The sequence below is a fragment of the Polyodon spathula genome, chromosome 12 (genome assembly GCF_017654505.1).
Source record: "Polyodon spathula isolate WHYD16114869_AA chromosome 12, ASM1765450v1, whole genome shotgun sequence".
Classification (NCBI taxonomy): domain Eukaryota; kingdom Metazoa; phylum Chordata; class Actinopteri; order Acipenseriformes; family Polyodontidae; genus Polyodon; species Polyodon spathula.
In genome coordinates this window covers 38,346,333-38,364,931 of record NC_054545.1, presented here as the reverse complement: position 1 = coordinate 38,364,931, position 18,599 = coordinate 38,346,333, and the positions used below count along the sequence as shown (strand labels likewise).

The window sequence follows — 18,599 nt, the reverse complement described above, 5'->3', positions numbered from 1 at the left end:
GTCCACTCTGGCCCATTGCCATTGGGCTCTAAATGCTTGCTGTTACACTTCTGCAGAGGGGGGGCGATGTTGCTCCTTCATGTCAGTCTTTAAGTTGCTCAGGAAAGCAGTTTGGTGTAGAGAGCTCTAGATATGTAATCCTTTTAACCCTTACAGTGTAACTCCTTGTGTTGCTGGCATGTAATAAAATTGTCCAAGCCTAATGCTGACTGTACAATACATGATTTCAGTGTAAGTGCACTATAGGTATTTTATTGTAAGCTTTTAAACATTTCTGTGTTGTAGTCTGCGAAGTGTCTTCTGTATCTTTTTTACCCCAATTTGTATCCAATGAATCTCTGTAATAAAACCAGCACTTAAAACCTTTTACAACTGAATTTTATTGAACTGTTAAACAGACACGTTTTCTTTAAGCTCTCACTTGGAAGTGCCCTGAATCAAACCACACTAATCTCTTCTGGATGTGCCTGGGAGGCTGGATAGAGTCTCCTAGGTTAACCTGCATTCACTTCTGCTGGCCAGTGTATTCTTCCATGGACAGCAGTGCACATCGCAACACTGCAAACAGCACTGTCTGGAGGAGTACCATTTTCTTTAGGGTGACTCAGAGTTTTTAAAAACATGTCAGTGACATTCATCCTTGCTGTTAATACAAAATGATAGCAATCAGTACAACAGATCAGTGAATCAGCATGACGTGTGACCTGCCTGTACAACATGAGCACACACACTGATGCACATGCATGCATGCATAGATGCACACACTGATGCACATGCATGCATGCATAGATGCACACACTGATGCACACGCATGCATGCACGCATACACACACACTGATGCACACGCATGCACGCACACACACTGATGGGTACGCACAGATGCACCTACACACACATACACACACTGACGCACACACGTTCTTTCACCAGTTATCCACATATTGGAATACTCTCAAGAGCTTACAGTAAAGAATGCTGTTGACAGGTTTGTAAGTAAAGTGAAATATACAAACTAAATTTAAACTGTATTATTTCCTCAGGAATTACTGGATTGTCAGTTTTTTTTACGGTATTTTCTCTTTCTGTGTGTGTGTGTGTGTGTGTGTGTGTGTTTGTATGCTGTATGAGCAGAAATGTTTGTTTGTGCTAGACCGGTTCTTGTTCATTTTATCACTTGACCACGTCCATCGAGCTAAATTGCGATTTCTACCTCCGACCGCTAGAGGCTCAAGCAGAGAAACTGGGCTGTAATAACAATGGGACGGTCTTAGCTTGGATGAGGCATTCTCGTTGCCCCGCCAGGAAGTTTGTGTGTGCACAAGTAAATTAGACGTGCAGTAACACCACATTTGGGAGTGAGATTACTGTAAATGAGGCTGTCCGATTCTTTTTTTAATTAACACGAGTATGGGGAGAGAGTCCAGGTAAGGATAATGCATGTGTTTATTTTATCGGTACTGGTACGTTTTTTTTTTTTTTTTTTTTTTTTTTTTTTTTTTGGGGGGGGGGGGGAGGGTGCAAAACTTTACAGTAGGCCCTCATGGCCACTTTAACAAAGCGTGCATGCTCCACTAAGATGATTTAGTATCGCAGAGTCAGCACCATTGATGAAAACTGATCCATACAAGGGAACCCTATTACTGGAAGAGCCATTCTCACAACAGCGTCACAAATCTGAGCTGTGGACGCCTGGAAAGCGCTTACTTCCAGTAAGGACGTCCAACCAGAAAGTGGCAGAGAAAGCCTGCATAGGACTGACGATCAGATGCTTTATCTAGTTAACAAATATTAGATATTATATATATATATATATATATATATATATATATATATATATATATATATATATATATATACATACATATACCCATACCCCACATACAAGACAACGAAATCCAAGACACTGTTATGAAGTGTACCCTAACCGTGCGCAATATTGGTCTTACCAGAGCCTCAGTGTGGGATATTCTAAAACACTCAATGTGAAAAACGCTTAACGTCTCTTAATGTACTAAAGCATGCAGCTACAAAGTCCATATTTGGTACAATATTAGCCCACAAAGAGTACCATATATGATATAAATTATATGATGTCCAACAGAGGAAACTATCCATATAGTTAAAAGCAGTCATCGCAAAAGGAAGCATGTAAAAGACACGTTAAGACTCTTACGTATTACATGTATAGCGCTTAACGTGCCCCCACTATCCAAATCTTTTGCTATTAACTCCAAACTCGACACAATGTTTCTCGTCCAACAGAGGGAGCTATCCACATATTTAGTGAAAACACTTTGTAAAACACCTTGTGTCAATAGGTAAGCGTACATTTAACAGGGTAAAGCTTGTATTAAAGGGAACTCTGCTCAAAAGGTAATATTGTGTCAAGTTTGGAGTTAATAGCGATAGATTTGGATACATTAAACCACGTTAAGCGTGTTTATAATGTGAAAATTACGCTTAAAGTGGGTTTTATATATTTCCTCTTCATGTACGTTGTATAATGTATATAATATATGGTACTCTTTATGGACTAATATTGTGCCAAATTTGAACTTTGTAGCTGCATTCTTTAGTACATTGAGCGACTTTAAGCGTTTTAGAATGTCCCCTCAGTTTATACAAAAATAAAAACAAATAATCGAAAGCATGCTTCACATCAAAAACACTGTGCATAACCGTACTGGTAATGATTTAATCTGTGAAACAGTTATCAAAATACTATGACTTTTCTAAGGCGTTAGAGTGTGTTTGCATTGATGTGTGAAGTAGTTGTGTATTGCTCCTGCAGAAAATGAAGAAAAAGCAGTTGAAAACCCCAGCATTGAGGTAATTACTGCTGCATTCTTATGTGTGACCCCATACCTCAGGCAGACTACAGGGAATGGTAACCTTGTGCATGCCTGTGTCTGGTGAAATGACCAGCAGTGGCGTATCCAAATCGCTTGGTTTGGTTTACATGTATTATTGTAGTCTATAGCTGAATGACTTACGATCTGCAATAAGAAAAAATATAACCTAATTACAGGGATGGAAATAAGAGACCGGCATTGCTGTAATTGCTTGAGCCATCCAAGGTTTCACTTCTGAGATTGTTCTAATGGCTTACCCAGTGAGGCTCAGCTGTGACTAATTAAACTCACAGCAAATCGTGGAATGGTTCAAATTCAATACAGTTCTTATGGGTGGCATACACATGGTGTGTGCTTCTGACTTTGTAGTGTGCTTCAAGATGTTACAGCTGCGAATGTTACTATATGAAATGGAGTTATCTTGTTTTTTTTAGCTGTTACCAACATGTGCTATTATGACACCATGCTACAATGTAGTTGTGTGTGTGTGTGTGTGCCAGTCCTTGTTCTTACCCCTAGATTGAGTGAGTGGGTGAATGAGGGGGCTGCCCTGTTTCACGTGCTGGTTCAGTAAGCCTTGTGCTCGCTGCCTGGCTCAGTATCCCCTGTGCTCGCTTGCTTGCCTGGCTCAGTATCCCCTGTGCTCGCTTGCTTGCCTGGCTCAGTATCCCCTGTGCTCGCTTGCTTGCCTGGCTCAGTATCCCCTGTCCTCGCTTGCTTGCCTGGTTCAGTATCCCCTGTGCTTGCTTGCCTGGTTCAGTATCCCCTGTAATTGCTTGCCTGGCTCAGTATCCCCTGTGCTCATTTGCTTGCCTGGCTCAGTATCCCCTGTGCTTGCTTGCCTGGTTCAGTATCCCCTGTGCTTGCTTGCCTGGTTCAGTATCCCCTGTCCTCGCTTGCTTGCCTGGCTCAGTATCCCCTGTGCTCGCTGCCTGGTTCAGTATCCCAGTCTCGCCCCCTGGTTCAGTATCCCCTGTGCTCGCTTGCTTGCCTGGTTCAGTATCCCCTGTGCTCACTGCCTGGTTCAGTATCCCCTGTGCTCGCTTGCTTGCCTGGCTCAGTATCCCCTGTCCTCGCTTGCTTGCCTGGTTCAGTATCCCCTGTGCTTGCTTGCCTGGTTCAGTATCCCCTGTGCTCGCTTGCTTGCTTGGTTCAGTATCCCCTGTGCTTGCTTGCCTGGTTCAGTATCCCCTGTGCTCGCTTGCTTGCCTGTTTCAGTATCCCCTGTGCTCGCTTGCTTGCCTGGTTCAGTATCCCCTGTCCTTGCTTGCTTGCCTGGTTCAGTATCCCCTGTGCTTGCTTGCCTGGTTCAGTATCCCCTGTGCTTGCTTGCCTGGTTCAGTATCCCCTGTGCTTGCTTGCCTGGTTCAGTATCCCCTGTGCTTGCTTGCCTGGCTCAGTATCCCCTGTGCTTGCTTGCCTGGCTCAGTATCCCCTGTGCTCGCTTGCTTGCCTGGCTCAGTATCCCCTGTGCTCGCTTGCTTGCCTGGCTCAGTATCCCCTGTGCTCGCTTGCTTGCCTGGCTCAGTATCCCCTGTGCTCGCTTGCTTGCCTGGCTCAGTATCCCCTGTGCTCGCTTGCTTGCCTGGCTCAGTATCCCCTGTGCTCGCTTGCTTGCCTGGCTCAGTATCCCCTGTGCTCGCTTGCTTGCCTGGCTCAGTATCCCCTGTCCTCGCTTGCTTGCCTGGCTCAGTATCCCCTGTCCTCGCTTGCTTGCCTGGTTCAGTATCCCCTGTGCTTGCTTGCTTGCCTGGTTCAGTATCCCCTGTGCTTGCTTGCTTGCCTGGTTCAGTATCCCCTGTGCTCGCTTGCTTGCCTGGTTCAGTATCCCCTGTGCTCGCTTGCTTGCCTGGCTCAGTATCCCCTGTGCTCGCTTGCTTGCCTGGTTCAGTATCCCCTGTGCTTGCTTGCCTGGTTCAGTATCCCCTGTGCTCGCTTGCTTGCCTGGTTCAGTATCCCCTGTCCTCGCTTGCTTGCCTGGTTCAGTATCCCCTGTGCTCGCTTGCTTGCCTGGTTCAGTATCCCCTGTGCTCGCTTGCTTGCCTGGTTCAGTATCCCCTGTGCTCGCTTGCTTGCCTGGTTCAGTATCCCCTGTCCTCGCTTGCTTGCCTGGCTCAGTATCCCCTGTGCTCGCTGCCTGGTTCAGTATCCCAGGCTCGCCCCCTGGTTCAGTATCCCCTGAACCAGGCAAGCAAGCGAGCACAGGGGATACTGAACCAGGGGGCGAGCCTGGGATACTGAACCAGGCAGCGAGCACAGGGGATACTGAGCCAGGCAAGCAAGCGAGGACAGGGGATACTGAACCAGGCAAGCAAGCGAGCACAGGGGATACTGAACCAGGGGGCGAGCCTGGGATACTGAACCAGGCAGCGAGCACAGGGGATACTGAGCCAGGCAAGCAAGCGAGCACAGGGGATACTGAGCCAGGCAAGCAAGCGAGCACAGGGGATACTGAACCAGGCAAGCAAGCGAGCACAGGGGATACTGAGCCAGGCTCGCTTGCTTGCCTGGCTCAGTATCCCAGGCTCGCCCCCTGGTTCAGTATCCCCTGTGCTTGCTTGCCTGGTTCAGTATCCCCTGTGCTCGCTTGCTTGCCTGGCTCAGTATCCCCTGTGCTCGCTTGCTTGCCTGGCTCAGTATCCCCTGTGCTCGCTTGCTTGCCTGGTTCAGTATACCCTGTGCTCACTGCCTGGTTCAGTATCCCCTGTGCTCACTTGCAGACACTACCGAAAGCGCTCTGCCTCGAGGGGCCGGTCCGGGAGCCGCTCTCCAGAGAAGCGTGTGAAGCGTGATGAGCGGGTCCGCTCCAGGAGCAGAGAGCGAGAGCGCAGGAGAGAAAGGACTCACAGCAGAGAGAGGAGGAGATCCCGGTCCAGGGAGAGGAAGCGAGTCAGGTGAGAGTGCTGTTCAAGGCGTGTTTATGTTTTACATTATCGTTGTATGCTATGTACTGAGACTCTTCCTCTTCCTCCTAGACGTTCTCGCAGCCGGGAGAGGAGGCGCTCCCGCAGTCGGGACCGCAGAGGTCGGAGGTCACGCTCCACCAGCCCCAGCAAGAGCAGGAAGACTGATGACGGGTACGGGATTGAGGCTTCACAGAACCCTCGCTTTCTTTATTATTTTAGCAGGAGACATGCTGCGTTACATCACTGTGCTGGAGTTCCCATCAGACCACCAGGATTTAAAGGCAGTGTTTATGGTAGCTCCGATGGCTTGTGCCAGTGATGAAGACACAAGCTAAAACATTCGCCTGCTGAACAGACTCTTCTAAAGTCCTGCGAGGGCTTTATTTCTATATGCCTGCCTTGTGCAATAAACGCATAGTATTAATGTCTGGTATTACTCTCTCTCCTGCTTGACTGCAGATCAAAATCCAAGGAGAAAAATGACAGCACAGAGCCCTCTGCTGAAAAAAAGAAAATAAAAGAGGAAAAAGAGGAAGAAAAGGATGAAGCTGTAAGTTCATATCTTGCTTTTAAACATTTACATTTTGCCTTTACTATAAAAGTTAGACCATTTTACTAATTGTAGACATCTGTGCAGTGTGCGTTAGAATTGCCGTTTGTATTGGAATAGAGTTTTGTGTTGTGCTCATTAAGGTGTCTGAAGTTAGGACAAAGGATGCGACGACAGAACGGCAGCCTGATGAGGTGAGCAAATGCAAACATGTTCTTCTTTAAATCTTCCAAATGTCCCCTCCACTGCCACTGTGTCAGAGCACTGTTTACTATACCAGCTTCACACTTCATACAGAGCTGGTGATAGGTACGTGGTGCTTCACTGTGTCTGGGTCCCATTGTAATGGCGTTATATGCAGCCACAGGTCTGATGTATTAAACCAAACATTGCATTTTCAGATCAAGTTATAATACAGTAAAAGTGATGCTTTGAATTCGAAAGGCAATGAGACTCGTATCTGAATTTAGCACGACGACACAGTTGGGACGGTGGCTTGTTTGGCTGTGTGTCAGAGCAGCTGCTGTGTTAAAGCAGTGGTACTCTGTCTGTGACAATTTGTTATTAAATTGAACAGTCCAGAGCCTTGTTTCAGCAGGGGTTCAATGAAATAATAAAGAACCTGACTGAAAGCATGTCCTGCATTTCAATGGACTGAAAGCATGTCCTGCATTGCAATGGACTGAAAGCATGTCCTGCATTGCAATGGACTGAAAGCATGTCCTGCATTGCAATGGACTGAAAGCATTTTCTACTGTTCAAAACAGAACTTTGACCAGAATAAGCTGGAGGAGGAGATGAGGAAAAGGAAAGAGCGAGTGGAGAAATGGAGAGAAGAGCAGCGGAAGAAAGCAATGGAAAACATCGGGGAGCTGAAGAGGGAGCTGGAGGAGATGAAGCAGGGAAAGAAGTGGAGCCTTGAGGATGACGAGGGTAAAGCAGAGAGCTAATCTCAAACAGGGCTTGCAGACAGCTAGTAATCCAAAACACTTACAGCACATCTCATAACCATTACAGTTAAAACTTGATTTATAATGTAAAAGGGCTTTGGTATTAAGGCTGTGACGAGGGTGCAGGGTGCACAGATTCTCTCTGTTTGATACAGTAGTATTGCGGATCAGACCAGGTCTGCTTTGGGATTAAGGCTGTGACGAGGGTGCAGGGTGCACAGATTCTCTGTTTGATACAGTAGTATTGCAGATCAGACCAGGTCTGCTTTGGGATTAAGGCTGTGACGAGGGTGCAGGGTGCACAGATTCTCTCTGTTTGATACAGTAGTATTGCAGATCAGACCAGGTCTGCTTTGGGATTAAGGCTGTGACGAGGGTGCAGGGTGCACAGATTCTCTCTTTGATACAGTAGTATTGCAGATCAGACCAGGTCTGCTTTGGGATTAAGGCTGTGACGAGGGTGCAGGGTGCACAGATTCTCTCTTTGATACAGTAGTATTGCAGATCAGACCAGGTCTGCTTTGGGATTAAGGCTGTGACGAGGGTGCAGGGTGCACAGATTCTCTCTGTTTGATACAGTAGTATTGCGGATCAGACCAGGTCTGCTTTGGGATTAAGGCTGTGACGAGGGTGCAGGGTGCACAGATTCTCTCAGTAGTTTGATACAGTAGTATTGCAGTAGTCAGACCAGGTCTGCTTTGGGATTAAGGCTGTGACGAGGGTGCAGGGTGCACAGATTCTCTGTTTGATACAGTAGTATTGCAGATCAGACCAGGTCTGCTTTGGGATTAAGGTTGTGATGAGGGTGCAGGGTGCACAGATTCTCTGTTTGATACAGTAGTATTGCGGATCAGACCAGGTCTGCTTTGGGATTAAGGTTGTGACGAGGGTGCAGGGTGCACAGATTCTCTGTTTGATACAGTAGTATTGCAGATCAGACCAGGTCTGCTTTGGGATTAAGGTTGTGACGAGGGTGCAGGGTGCACAGATTCTCTCTGTTTGATACAGTAGTATTGCAGATCAGACCAGGTCTGCTTTGGGATTAAGGCTGTGACGAGGGTGCAGGGTGCACAGATTCTCTCTGTTTGATACAGTAGTATTGCAGATCAGACCAGGTCTGCTTTGGGATTAAGGTTGTGACGAGGGTGCAGGGTGCACAGATTCTCTCTTTGATACAGTAGTATTGCAGATCAGACCAGGTCTGCTTTGGGATTAAGGTTGTGACGAGGGTGCAGGGTGCACAGATTCTCTCAGTTTGATACAGTAGTATTGCAGATCAGACCAGGTCTGCTTTGGGATTAAGGTTGTGACGAGGGTGCAGGGTGCACAGATTCTCTGTTTGATACAGTAGTATTGCAGATCAGACCAGGTCTGCTTTGGGATTAAGGTTGATTAAGGCTGTGACGAGGGTGCAGGGTGCACAGATTCTCTCTGTTTGATACAGTAGTATTGCAGATCAGACCAGGTCTGCTTTGGGATTAAGGCTGTGACGAGGGTGCAGGGTGCACAGATTCTCTCTGTTTGATACAGTAGTATTGCAGATCAGACCAGGTCTGCTTTGAGATTAAGGCTGTGACGAGGGTGCAGGGTGCACAGATTCTCTCTGTTTGATACAGTAGTCCTCCTCCCTGTTTAGATGATGACGAGGATGGGGTGGCAGTGGCTCAAGAGGCAGAAGCAGAGAAAGAGGCAGAGGAAGAAGTAGAGGCAGAGGCAGAAAGCATGGAGGATGTGGATGATGAGCAAGACACGCTAGACGCCTACATGGAGGAGGTGAAGGAGGAGGTGAAGAAATTCAACATGGGCAGCATGAAAGGTGCAAATGACAAGGTAAGAAGCTGCGACAGTTCAGAAGGAGAAACCCCGTGAAGTTTAATGACCAGCAGGCTATTCAAGCCATGTGTCTCAGAGGTATCTGTGATGTTGGATAACAAGTTTATTTTCATTTGCTAAGGTACTGTATTGCAGAAGCAGCATCCCGAAGCTCATTCTTAGATCTGACACTCATTTAAATAATTTCATTATCTGTGTATTGTGTGTGTGTGGAGGATTCTTTAACTATGTTTTTGTTTTTTGTTTTTTCCCCAATTGATTTAATTTACACAGAAGAGTGGTACAACAGTAACCAAAGTGTTGACTGTATTAACGACCAAAAAAGCATCTTGTGACTCCGAGAAGAAGAAAGGGGAGCTGATGGAAAACGACCAGGATGCAATGGAGGCAAGTGAGCTTTAATCCAGATGTCAGCTTTTTAAAATGCAAAGGATTTTGCACATACCTCAAGCAATTCTTCTGTCTTCCTAAAAATGTAAAAAACAGTTCTCCAAACCATGTCTCTTCTTAAGGTTGACAGAGTGTCAATGTGTTGTGTATATATATATATATATATATATATATATATATATATATATATATATATATATATATATTATTCCATATTAGATAAAGGTATTGGCCATATGTGGTACACACACATTCAGTGTGTGTGTGTGTTGTAAATATGTGAACCACTGGGGCGGTGGTATACAGAGCATTCAGGAAAAACACGTGGCTCGTGAAAACAAATAGGTGACCATTATCATAAGGGCAGCTAATAAGAGTTCTCATTTTGAATGGTCCAGTACTCCTCAGAAGAGGAAGAGGTTGATCTTCAGACTGCACTCACTGGGTATCAGTCGAAACAGAGGAAGCTGCTGGAACCTGTGGACCATCAGAAGATCGAGTATGAGCCATACCGCAAGAACTTCTATGTCGAGGTTCCTGAGCTGACTAGAATGACTCCAGAAGGTGAGTCTTGAACAGCGTGTTGCGTATTCCTGAGCTGGCTAGAATGAGTCTGGAAGGTGAGTCGTCTTCTCATATCAAACACTTAACTCATTGGCATGCAGTCTTAAAGGTGCAGGTGAACATATTTACTATTGACCATACAATAGTAATAGAACAGCATGGATGTAATACAGATTGGCTGGTTAGTGTGTTTAACAAAACCACAGCGCAGGTACTATGAAAAGATATGGATGTTTCGTCATACAAGTGCCTTCAGCAGAATCCATTGAGACAAGCTCAAGGTGAAGAATTCAAATCAGTAGCTCAAACCAGATGTCAGAATGGTGCTAAACATTGGCTTACAGTTCCTGTTCTAAGGGTTGTTCGAGTAAGAACTAAGAATGTCATTTTTGCTTGAGGAGGATTTTTAAATTGATATCTGCTTTGCTTTCTGTCTGCAGAAGTGCATATCTACCGGTTGGAATTGGAAGGGATTTCAGTGAAGGGTAAAGGCTGCCCCAAACCAATCAAGACCTGGGTGCAATGTGGCATCTCTATGAAGATTTTAAGTGCTCTTAAAAAGTAAGAGAAAAAAGTATTTGGTATACGTCCAGTTTGTAAATACTCAAATTCTCCTATTTATCCGTAAGCTCCCGCAGGAAAAAGAAACCAGCAAAATTGGTTGAAGTCTTCAAAACTTTTTGACTTTGAATTGTTGGGTGTGACACTTTTTTTTTTTTTTTTTTTTTTTTTTTAAATGTTATATTGTTTTACTCCTAGACAAAACTATGAAAAACCTACACCGATCCAAGCCCAGGCTATTCCTGCCATCATGTGTGGGAGGGATCTGATTGGGATTGCTAAAACTGGCAGTGGCAAGACTATCGCCTTTCTGCTGCCCATGTTCCGGCACATCATGGACCAGAGACCTTTGGAGGAAGCTGAGGGTCCGATTGGTGAGTGTGTGGCGTAGCGGGCAAGATCATGAGCACTGGAATACGTCTGTGTATTGAAGTAGAAATCGCAATGATTTTGTTAGTCTCAGAAGGCAATGTATTCATAGAGGCAGTTGTATTATTTCCAGTGATGATTTATTGTTTAAGTGGACTTTTGTAATGTATTGTTTGTAACCAGCTGCTCTGGTTGATTTTCCTTCTGTCTTCTGTTTGTTAGCGGTCATCATGACCCCGACTCGAGAATTGGCCCTTCAGATAACTAAAGAATGCAAGAAGTGCTCAAAGCCTCTGGGTCTCCGGGTGGTCTGTGTGTACGGAGGCACAGGAATCAGTGAACAGGTGTGTAGATAGATAGTGTTCCAAGCCTCTGGGTCTCAGGGTGCTCTTCAATAAACCTGCCTCACAGTCCAATTCTATTTGTTTCAGATTGCAGAACTAAAGAGAGGAGCTGAGATCATTGTATGCACGCCCGGGCGCATGATAGACATGTTGGGAGCCAATAATGGTGAGGAAATGCTTGCGTGTTCTAGTAGCACATACTGGATTAGTGTTAGAGAATAAGGAGTTACTGTGAAATGTTTCCTATGCAGACGTGGAAAGGGCTGATGTGTGTTGTGCAGCACTGTTGAGGCCTCGTGTCTCAAGAGGGGTTCTCTGATTTGAGCACAGGTTACATGTGTTTGCGGTCTCTGACGTCTTGTTAATATTTCAAAGATGGCTTTCTCTTGGAGGTACCATTCACTCCGTGTGCCATCTGTCCATTTAAGTCTTGTGCTCTAGCTGCAGTAAGACCATGTGACCTTCAGCACATGAAGCAGCGGTCTGTATGTTATGTTTTGTTTTTGATCTAAAGTGCTGTACATATATATATTTGTATATATAAAAGTGTGACAAAACACTACACATTGTCAACACAATGAAAATGGCTGCTTCTGTTTGTGTCCTCGCTGTGGCAGTGTGGGCTCATGATTGTGTGTGTTTGTGTCCTTGCGGTGCAGGCTCATGATTGTGTGTGTTTGTGTCCTCGCGGTGCAGGCTCATGATTGTGTGTGTTTGTGTCCTCGCGGTGCAGGCTCATGATTGTGTGTGTTTGTGTCCTCGCGGTGCAGGCTCATGATTGTGTGTGTTTGTGTCCTCGCGGTGCAGGCTCATGATTGTGTGTGTTTGTGTCCTCGCGGTGCAGGCTCATGATTGTGTGTGTTTGTTTCCTCGCTGTGGCAGTGCAGGCTCATGCTGATGCTCTTGTTTCTCTTTCACTGTTTTGTAGGTCGAGTCACAAACCTGCGTAGAGTCACCTACGTTGTGGTAGATGAAGCTGACAGGATGTTTGACATGGGTTTTGAACCGCAGGTGAGACTCTGCAGATTTAAAACCAAGCTGATTCCAGATTTACCTGCCTGCTGTACTTTGTCAGTTTTCTTTTGATTTGAAGTCTGTTGAATGTTTCTTGCTGGCCTTGTCTGGTGGAACTGGCTGCAGTTCTAACCGTCACCAGTCTCTGCAGAGTGGAAGGACTGAGGCTGACCTCACTCGTGTGCTTTTCTGGTCTTTCAGGTCATGCGCATTGTTGACAACATCCGTCCAGACCGGCAGACAGTGATGTTCTCAGCCACATTCCCCAGAGCCATGGAGGCCCTCGCTCGGAGGATATTATCCAAACCTGTGGAGGTGCAGGTGGGAGGCAGAAGCATTGTGTGCTCGGATGTGGAGCAGCATGTGGTATGTTTGTAAAAGCACTCCCTGAGTAATATTGCACAGCATCCGTGTTTTACTGGTTCAGTCTTGAACATTGGGCTGCTTATTCATACTGCTGGATTGTCTGGGACTGTGGGATGCAAAGGCTTTGTTTTTAACAATGTAACTCTTCAGTACAGCAGGGTAGAGGAATGTTTCACTTTGTTCAGTGCTGCTGTGTAACGTGGACGCTCTCCTCTTCAGATTGTCCTTGAGGAAGAGAACAAGTTCCTGAAGCTGCTGGAGCTGCTGGGTCACTACCAGGAGAAGGGCTCTGTTATAATATTTGTAGACAAACAGGAGCACGCGGATGGGCTGTTGAAGGAGCTGATGAAGGCCTCGTACCCTTGCATGTCCCTTCACGGAGGTAAGGTGGCTACATTTTTCTACCTAGGAAGGGATTCCTCCTCCTGTTTTACATTGTTGCACTTTTTAAGATCCATTTCAAAATCAGCTGTGGCAAAAGAAGTACACAAGTTATTTAACCAGATAACACTTTCTTTTTAAAAAAAAAAAAAAACTTGTCAGGCATCGACCAGTATGACCGAGATAGCATTATAAATGACTTTAAGAATGGAGCCTGTCGACTGCTTGTGGCAACCTCGGTCGCTGCCAGAGGGCTGGATGTGAAGCACCTGATCTTGGTGATCAACTACAACTGCCCCAATCACTATGAGGATTATGTGCACCGAGCCGGCCGCACTGGGAGAGCAGGGAATAAAGTGAGTCTCTAACTTCTGTCTTCACACATACTGGCTTGGGGATCTGCAGTTGACCACCTGTACACTTTTTGTAAGAGAAGTTTAAGCCTTGTTGTTAACTTGCCTGTTTTCCCAATCGTGCTAAAGGCATTGTGTAATTTTGCATTGCATTCCAGGGGTTTGTCTACACCTTTATTACGGAGGACCAAGCTCGCTACACTGTGGATATTATAAAGGCTCTGGAGCTGTCAGGAGCCGCTGTTCCTCCAGAACTGGAGCAGCTATGGAACAACTTCAAGGATCAACAGAAAGCTGTAAGTAGGAAAAGCTCTTTCTTTCTGAAATGCTGGATCTGATTATTCTTTGCTGTCTGCCCTCTGATCGGGCAGACTGTTCCGAGACTCTGTTTTTGTAGGGGCTTCAGTTCCGTTTCCTCTGAATTTCACAGGAGGGAAAAAGCATCAAGAGCAGCAGCGGCTTCTCTGGGAAAGGCTTCAAGTTTGATGAGACAGAGCACGCTCTGGCCAACGAGAGGAAGAAGCTGCAGAAAGCTGCGCTGGGGCTGCAGGACTCTGATGACGAGGATGGTGCTTTAGATGTGAGTGCGTGTGTATATATATATATATATATATATATATATATATATATATATATATAATATATATATATATATATATATATATATATATATATATATATATATATATATATACCACAGAGGGCCAGCTAGAGCAGGGGCTGTCCAGAACTGGAAAAAAGCTCAGAAGATCCACTGGCGCACTAGAAAAGAATTTGGGATTACAATTCAGTGAGCGTTATGATACAATCTTTGTGTTGGAACTCTGGTTCCTGGTCCATGGGAACCTGTAATGCTGGATTTGCACCTACAGCATTTTTAGAACTTTTCTGGTAACCAAAAGAAACCTGCTTTATATTTGCATACTGGATAAATAACTTCTAAAATGGTCTTCTATGGTTCCAGGTGATTTATCAGTAAACCAATGAATTCATCTAGAGTGGAAGTATACCAAGGTTCCCAAGTTTAAATATTTTTTAAAGCTTTCACAATTTGCAAATGAAGAAAAGTTTTGTAAGGGTTACGAAGCTGCTGTGTCTGTGTGTTCCTCCAGATTGATGAGCAGATCGAGAGTATGTTCAACTCTAAGAAGAGAGTGAAGGACATGGCCGCACCAGGGGGTGGTGGAGGAGGGGGAGCCAACGCTGCTGCTGGAGGCGGGGTGGGGCCCAGCATGCTGGTGCCCTCTGCTGGCAACGCTGAGAAACTGGAGATCGCCAAGAAACTGGCACTGAAGATCAACGCACAGAAGAATCTGGGTTCGGAAGCACTGGTGAGTAGCAGGGAGACATTTCCATTGGGATTGCTCCATTTCATTACTGCACTAGTTTTGCTTAAAATTTGCTGAGTGGCAGGAGTGTTTCCTTACAAAACCAGGGGCTTCTGTAACAGACTGTGGAACTCCACTTGGAATTCCTCATGGGTAGCTGCAGATTTATGTGTGCTGTCTCTGCTGTACAAACCCTATTTCTTGGAATCCTTAGGATGTGATGCAGCAAGCAACAAACGCAGTTTTGCGTGGAGGCACCATTCAGCCACAGTCTGTCTCTGCAAAGACCATCGCGGAGCAGCTGGCTGAGAAGATCAACGCCAAGTTGAACTACATCCCTGTGGAGAAGCAGGAGGAGGAGAAACAGGAAAGCGTGCAGAACGAGACACTGAAGAGATACGAGGAGGAGCTGGAGATCAACGACTTCCCCCAGGTCAGCTTTAGCTTCGCTCCACTCTGGGATTCCACATTGTGGGTTTTATGTATCGGGATTCCTACAGCGAAGAGGTGTCTAGGTATTCCTCGCGTAATATCCTCTTCACTTCTGTGGAATTGTGCTTGCATTTTTTTCTTGGAATATTAAGTGTGATTTTCACATTTCTTGGTTTGAATGTAGAGTGTATTTACACGTGTTCTACTGTGTGTATATGTCTGTCTGTCTGTCCTGGGTGTGTCTGTCTCTGTATGGGATGAAAAGCAGGATCACAGAGGGTCTGTTTTGCTGTTTTTGCAGACTGCCCGCTGGAAGGTCACCTCCAAAGAGGCATTGCAGAGGATCGGCGAGTATTCGGAGGCTGCTATTACCATCCGAGGGACTTACTTCCCACCAGGCAAGGAGCCGAAGGAAGGAGAGCGCAAGATCTATCTGGCCATCGAAAGTGAGTGAGCAACACAATTTGTCATGCTGTATTGGAGGACCTGTATCTGAGAGCATTGACAAGATAAGCTGGAGGGGAGTTGGGATCCAACCAGGGGAACAGGCCCATGTTTTGCTGCAGCACAGGCTGATCGCTGTGACACTGAATCATCCCATAATGACACCTGACAGTAGTGTTACTCTTCACCCTAGGTGCGAACGAGCTGGCCGTGCAGAAAGCTAAAGCAGAGATCTCCAGGCTTATTAAAGAAGAGCTCATCAGACTGGTAAGGAAGAAGGCACTGCTGTTGATGTGCTTGTTGAAATGGTCGAAGAAGATTCTGTATCCTGTTTCTGTAGTGAAGATAGAAATGGCTTTCGCTGCAGTTCTGTGAGTCAGTTTGGGACACATTTTAAGCCTTGTTGTACTGTATCTGGAGGCTGATGTATTTCAACAGAAGCTCTCTGCTCATTTTTTATATATACTCTTTCTTTATTTAGCAGAGTCATACATGGTTTGAATTTTAAATGATTAATTATGTATTTTGCAAACCTGACAAGACTATTCCATTCTTTCTGTTTTCTTTCAGCAAAACTCTTACCAGCCGACCAGCAAGGGAAGATACAAGGTTTTGTAGGAGCTCAGGAACATGAATGGACGAGCGTTGCATTTCTGTCTTGTGTTTTTATGTGAATGGACTGCACATTTCTTTTCTGTGTGTTTTTACAGGAGCTGTAGATTCATGTTCGTGCTTGTAATACCAGGATCCTGTCCAGGAGAGTTTATACATGTGTGTTTATTGGTTCTCACTTCGGCTCAATCTGTTTGAGTTGTTGTAAATTCCACCTTTTTTCATTATTTAAAATACATCACTTGAAGTGCATAGCAGTGGAGGAATAGCTGTCATAGATCCTGTGGTTTGGTTTCTTACAGTAATTCATTTATTGGATTAAAACATACAATTGGACTTGTCCCTTAAATTAGAATGGAATTTCAGATCAGAGGGTTTTTTTTGTTTTGTTTAAATAGAAAACTGTCAATCTGATTAAGAGTACTGTGCTGAATTGGTGCACTTCTGTAAGACAAGAGCATTGAAATTGGTATGTTGTATGTCTTGCGCATATTGTAGACCTGAAAGAGATTTGGGTACGCTGATGGTCATATTTGTGTTTAAGTTGGCGTTCCTCATGTGCTGACTTCAGTCCGTTTTTGTATGTCGGACGTTTGACTTGCCCTTATGTCGAAACTCTTTTTAAAACATACTGTAGTATAAGACCTCTTTTAGAGTTAAAAAAAAAAAAAAAAAAAAAAAAAAAAAAAACTAATAACACTATGTAATACAATTTTTGTTCCTGGGTAGTAAGTGTTATTTCCTAATTGCTTATGCCTCAAAAGTATAGAAAATGGCTATTATTCCCCACAAACTTTGCTTTTGTGACCAGGACAGTGATATTTCAAAATATCACTATTTCCAATGGGAAAACGGGCAAATGTTTGTCTTTTCGTTCACATAAAGTCAGTAAAAAACAACATATGAATCCAAATTAACATGTATTTATACTAAAGTAATACAAAAATGACTACAAAAGATTTAGAAGTGAGAAGTTGTTCGAGATTTACGATTATACTTTTTGCTGACTTTATGTGAACGAAAAACACACATTTGCCCGTTTTCCCATTGGAAATAGTGATATTTTGAAATATCACTGTCCTGGTCACAAAAGCAAAGTTTGTGGGGAATAATAGCCATTTTCTATACTTTTGAGGCATAAGCAATTAGGAAATAACACTTACTACCCAGGAACAAAAAAAAAAAAAAAAAATAAAATTGTTACACGGTGTAATGACACAATGGGATGTGTATATATAGCTGTAGTTTCTATGACAATTAAAGTGAAACTAAGTAGAACCATCTTCATTCATCTTCACTCTTGGCATTCAGTGTTTCGTGAAGTTTTACATTCAGATGTCACTTGGTTGAGGTTTAAATTCAGATGTTATACATAAATGTAATAAAGTGAGTCTGCTTATCTCTTTTTTTTTTTTTTTTTTTTTTTAACTGTGCTGTCCCTTTTTGTTTTTTTGTTTTGTATTAATTATTTGTTATGTCTCCAAGATACGGATTTTAATAAAGGCTGAATTCATAGTATGTGTCAGCAAGTTCCCCCATGTGTTGGAATCTGCGCTTGGGCATAGCTGTGTGACTGGACTTCATTATCAGTAATATAAAAGCCTGTCCCTCTACAAGTTGAACATCTCTTGGTCATCTCTGACAGTGTCCAGACATGCACTGCAAACCAGTGGAAAAAGAAATGTCTGGGATTGGAGACTGGGCTGTTCAAGCACAAAGGCACTGGGCTATAGAACCACAGACACCTTGAGAAAAGGGATACCTGTCACAAAGTGGCTGAAAAGGACCCCATGCAGAAACATTTCTCATGTGAAGGTCTTGATTTGAGAATTTGACACCTTTGTTTTTGTTGTGTATGTGTGCAATAATTTGACAAACAATGTAACATGTACTAAGTAATCTGTTAGCTTTTATAACTGATCCATCTGCTACAGCAAGCAGTGTTTCCATCATACAGGGACTGGGCTATTCACGAGGAAGTGGTACCAAAAGAAAATGTATAAATTACAGAAAAAACAATCTGATGGGGAGCAAAAAATACAAATCTAAAACAACATCACATGGTGGCCTTTTTCATCTTTCCATAACTTCAAAAACAGCCCACGAGGTCAAACTCAAGAGGCCAATTCAATAAGACTAATGTTTGGATGGGTGTAATGATGACGTGCGAAGATGCAGAATGGCACTGTTGAGCTGGTGAGTGTTGGTCAGTGATGATGCAGAATGGCACTTTTGGACTGTTGAGTGGTGGTCAGTGATGATGCAGAATGGCTCTTTTGGACTGTTGAGTGGTGGTCAGTGATGATGCAGAATGGCTCTTTTGGACTGTTGAGTGGTGGTCAGTGATGAT

The 18,599-nt window shown here is 44.4% G+C and overlaps 1 protein-coding gene across 4 annotated transcripts; it reads left to right on the top strand.

Annotated features, from left to right (window-relative positions):
- Positions 1-1,279: 1,279 nt before the first annotated feature.
- LOC121324462 (probable ATP-dependent RNA helicase DDX46) lies at positions 1,280-16,936 on the top strand. Of its 4 annotated transcripts, XM_041266379.1 has the most exons (25): positions 1,280-1,424; positions 2,792-2,829; positions 5,573-5,746; positions 5,828-5,929; positions 6,218-6,308; positions 6,452-6,502; positions 7,076-7,241; positions 8,895-9,088; positions 9,365-9,478; positions 9,880-10,045; positions 10,486-10,606; positions 10,805-10,980; positions 11,198-11,319; positions 11,407-11,485; positions 12,248-12,330; positions 12,535-12,699; positions 12,919-13,081; positions 13,243-13,436; positions 13,592-13,729; positions 13,864-14,013; positions 14,546-14,764; positions 14,976-15,194; positions 15,495-15,639; positions 15,831-15,904; positions 16,208-16,936. In XM_041266379.1, exons 2-25 carry the CDS (start codon positions 2,795-2,797, stop codon positions 16,253-16,255), a joined length of 3,189 nt encoding a protein of 1,062 aa, XP_041122313.1. In that variant the 5' UTR covers positions 1,280-1,424; positions 2,792-2,794; the 3' UTR covers positions 16,256-16,936. The 4 variants fall into 4 exon arrangements, with proteins under 4 accessions (XP_041122313.1, XP_041122314.1, XP_041122315.1 ...); XM_041266380.1 differs by lacking the exon at positions 2,792-2,829; XM_041266381.1 differs by lacking the exon at positions 6,452-6,502.
- Positions 16,937-18,599: the final 1,663 nt, after the last annotated feature.

Bases quoted from the DNA above. Each gene is read 5' to 3' on its own strand.
- LOC121324462 (XM_041266379.1), top strand. From the start codon at position 2,795: ATGAAGAAAAAGCAGTTGAAAACCCCAGCATTGAG. The intron at 5,930-6,217 runs GTACGGGATTGA...GCTTGACTGCAG, and splicing joins AGCAGGAAGACTGATGACGG to ATCAAAATCCAAGGAGAAAA. The intron at 7,242-8,894 runs GTAAAGCAGAGA...CTCCCTGTTTAG, and splicing joins GAGCCTTGAGGATGACGAGG to ATGATGACGAGGATGGGGTG.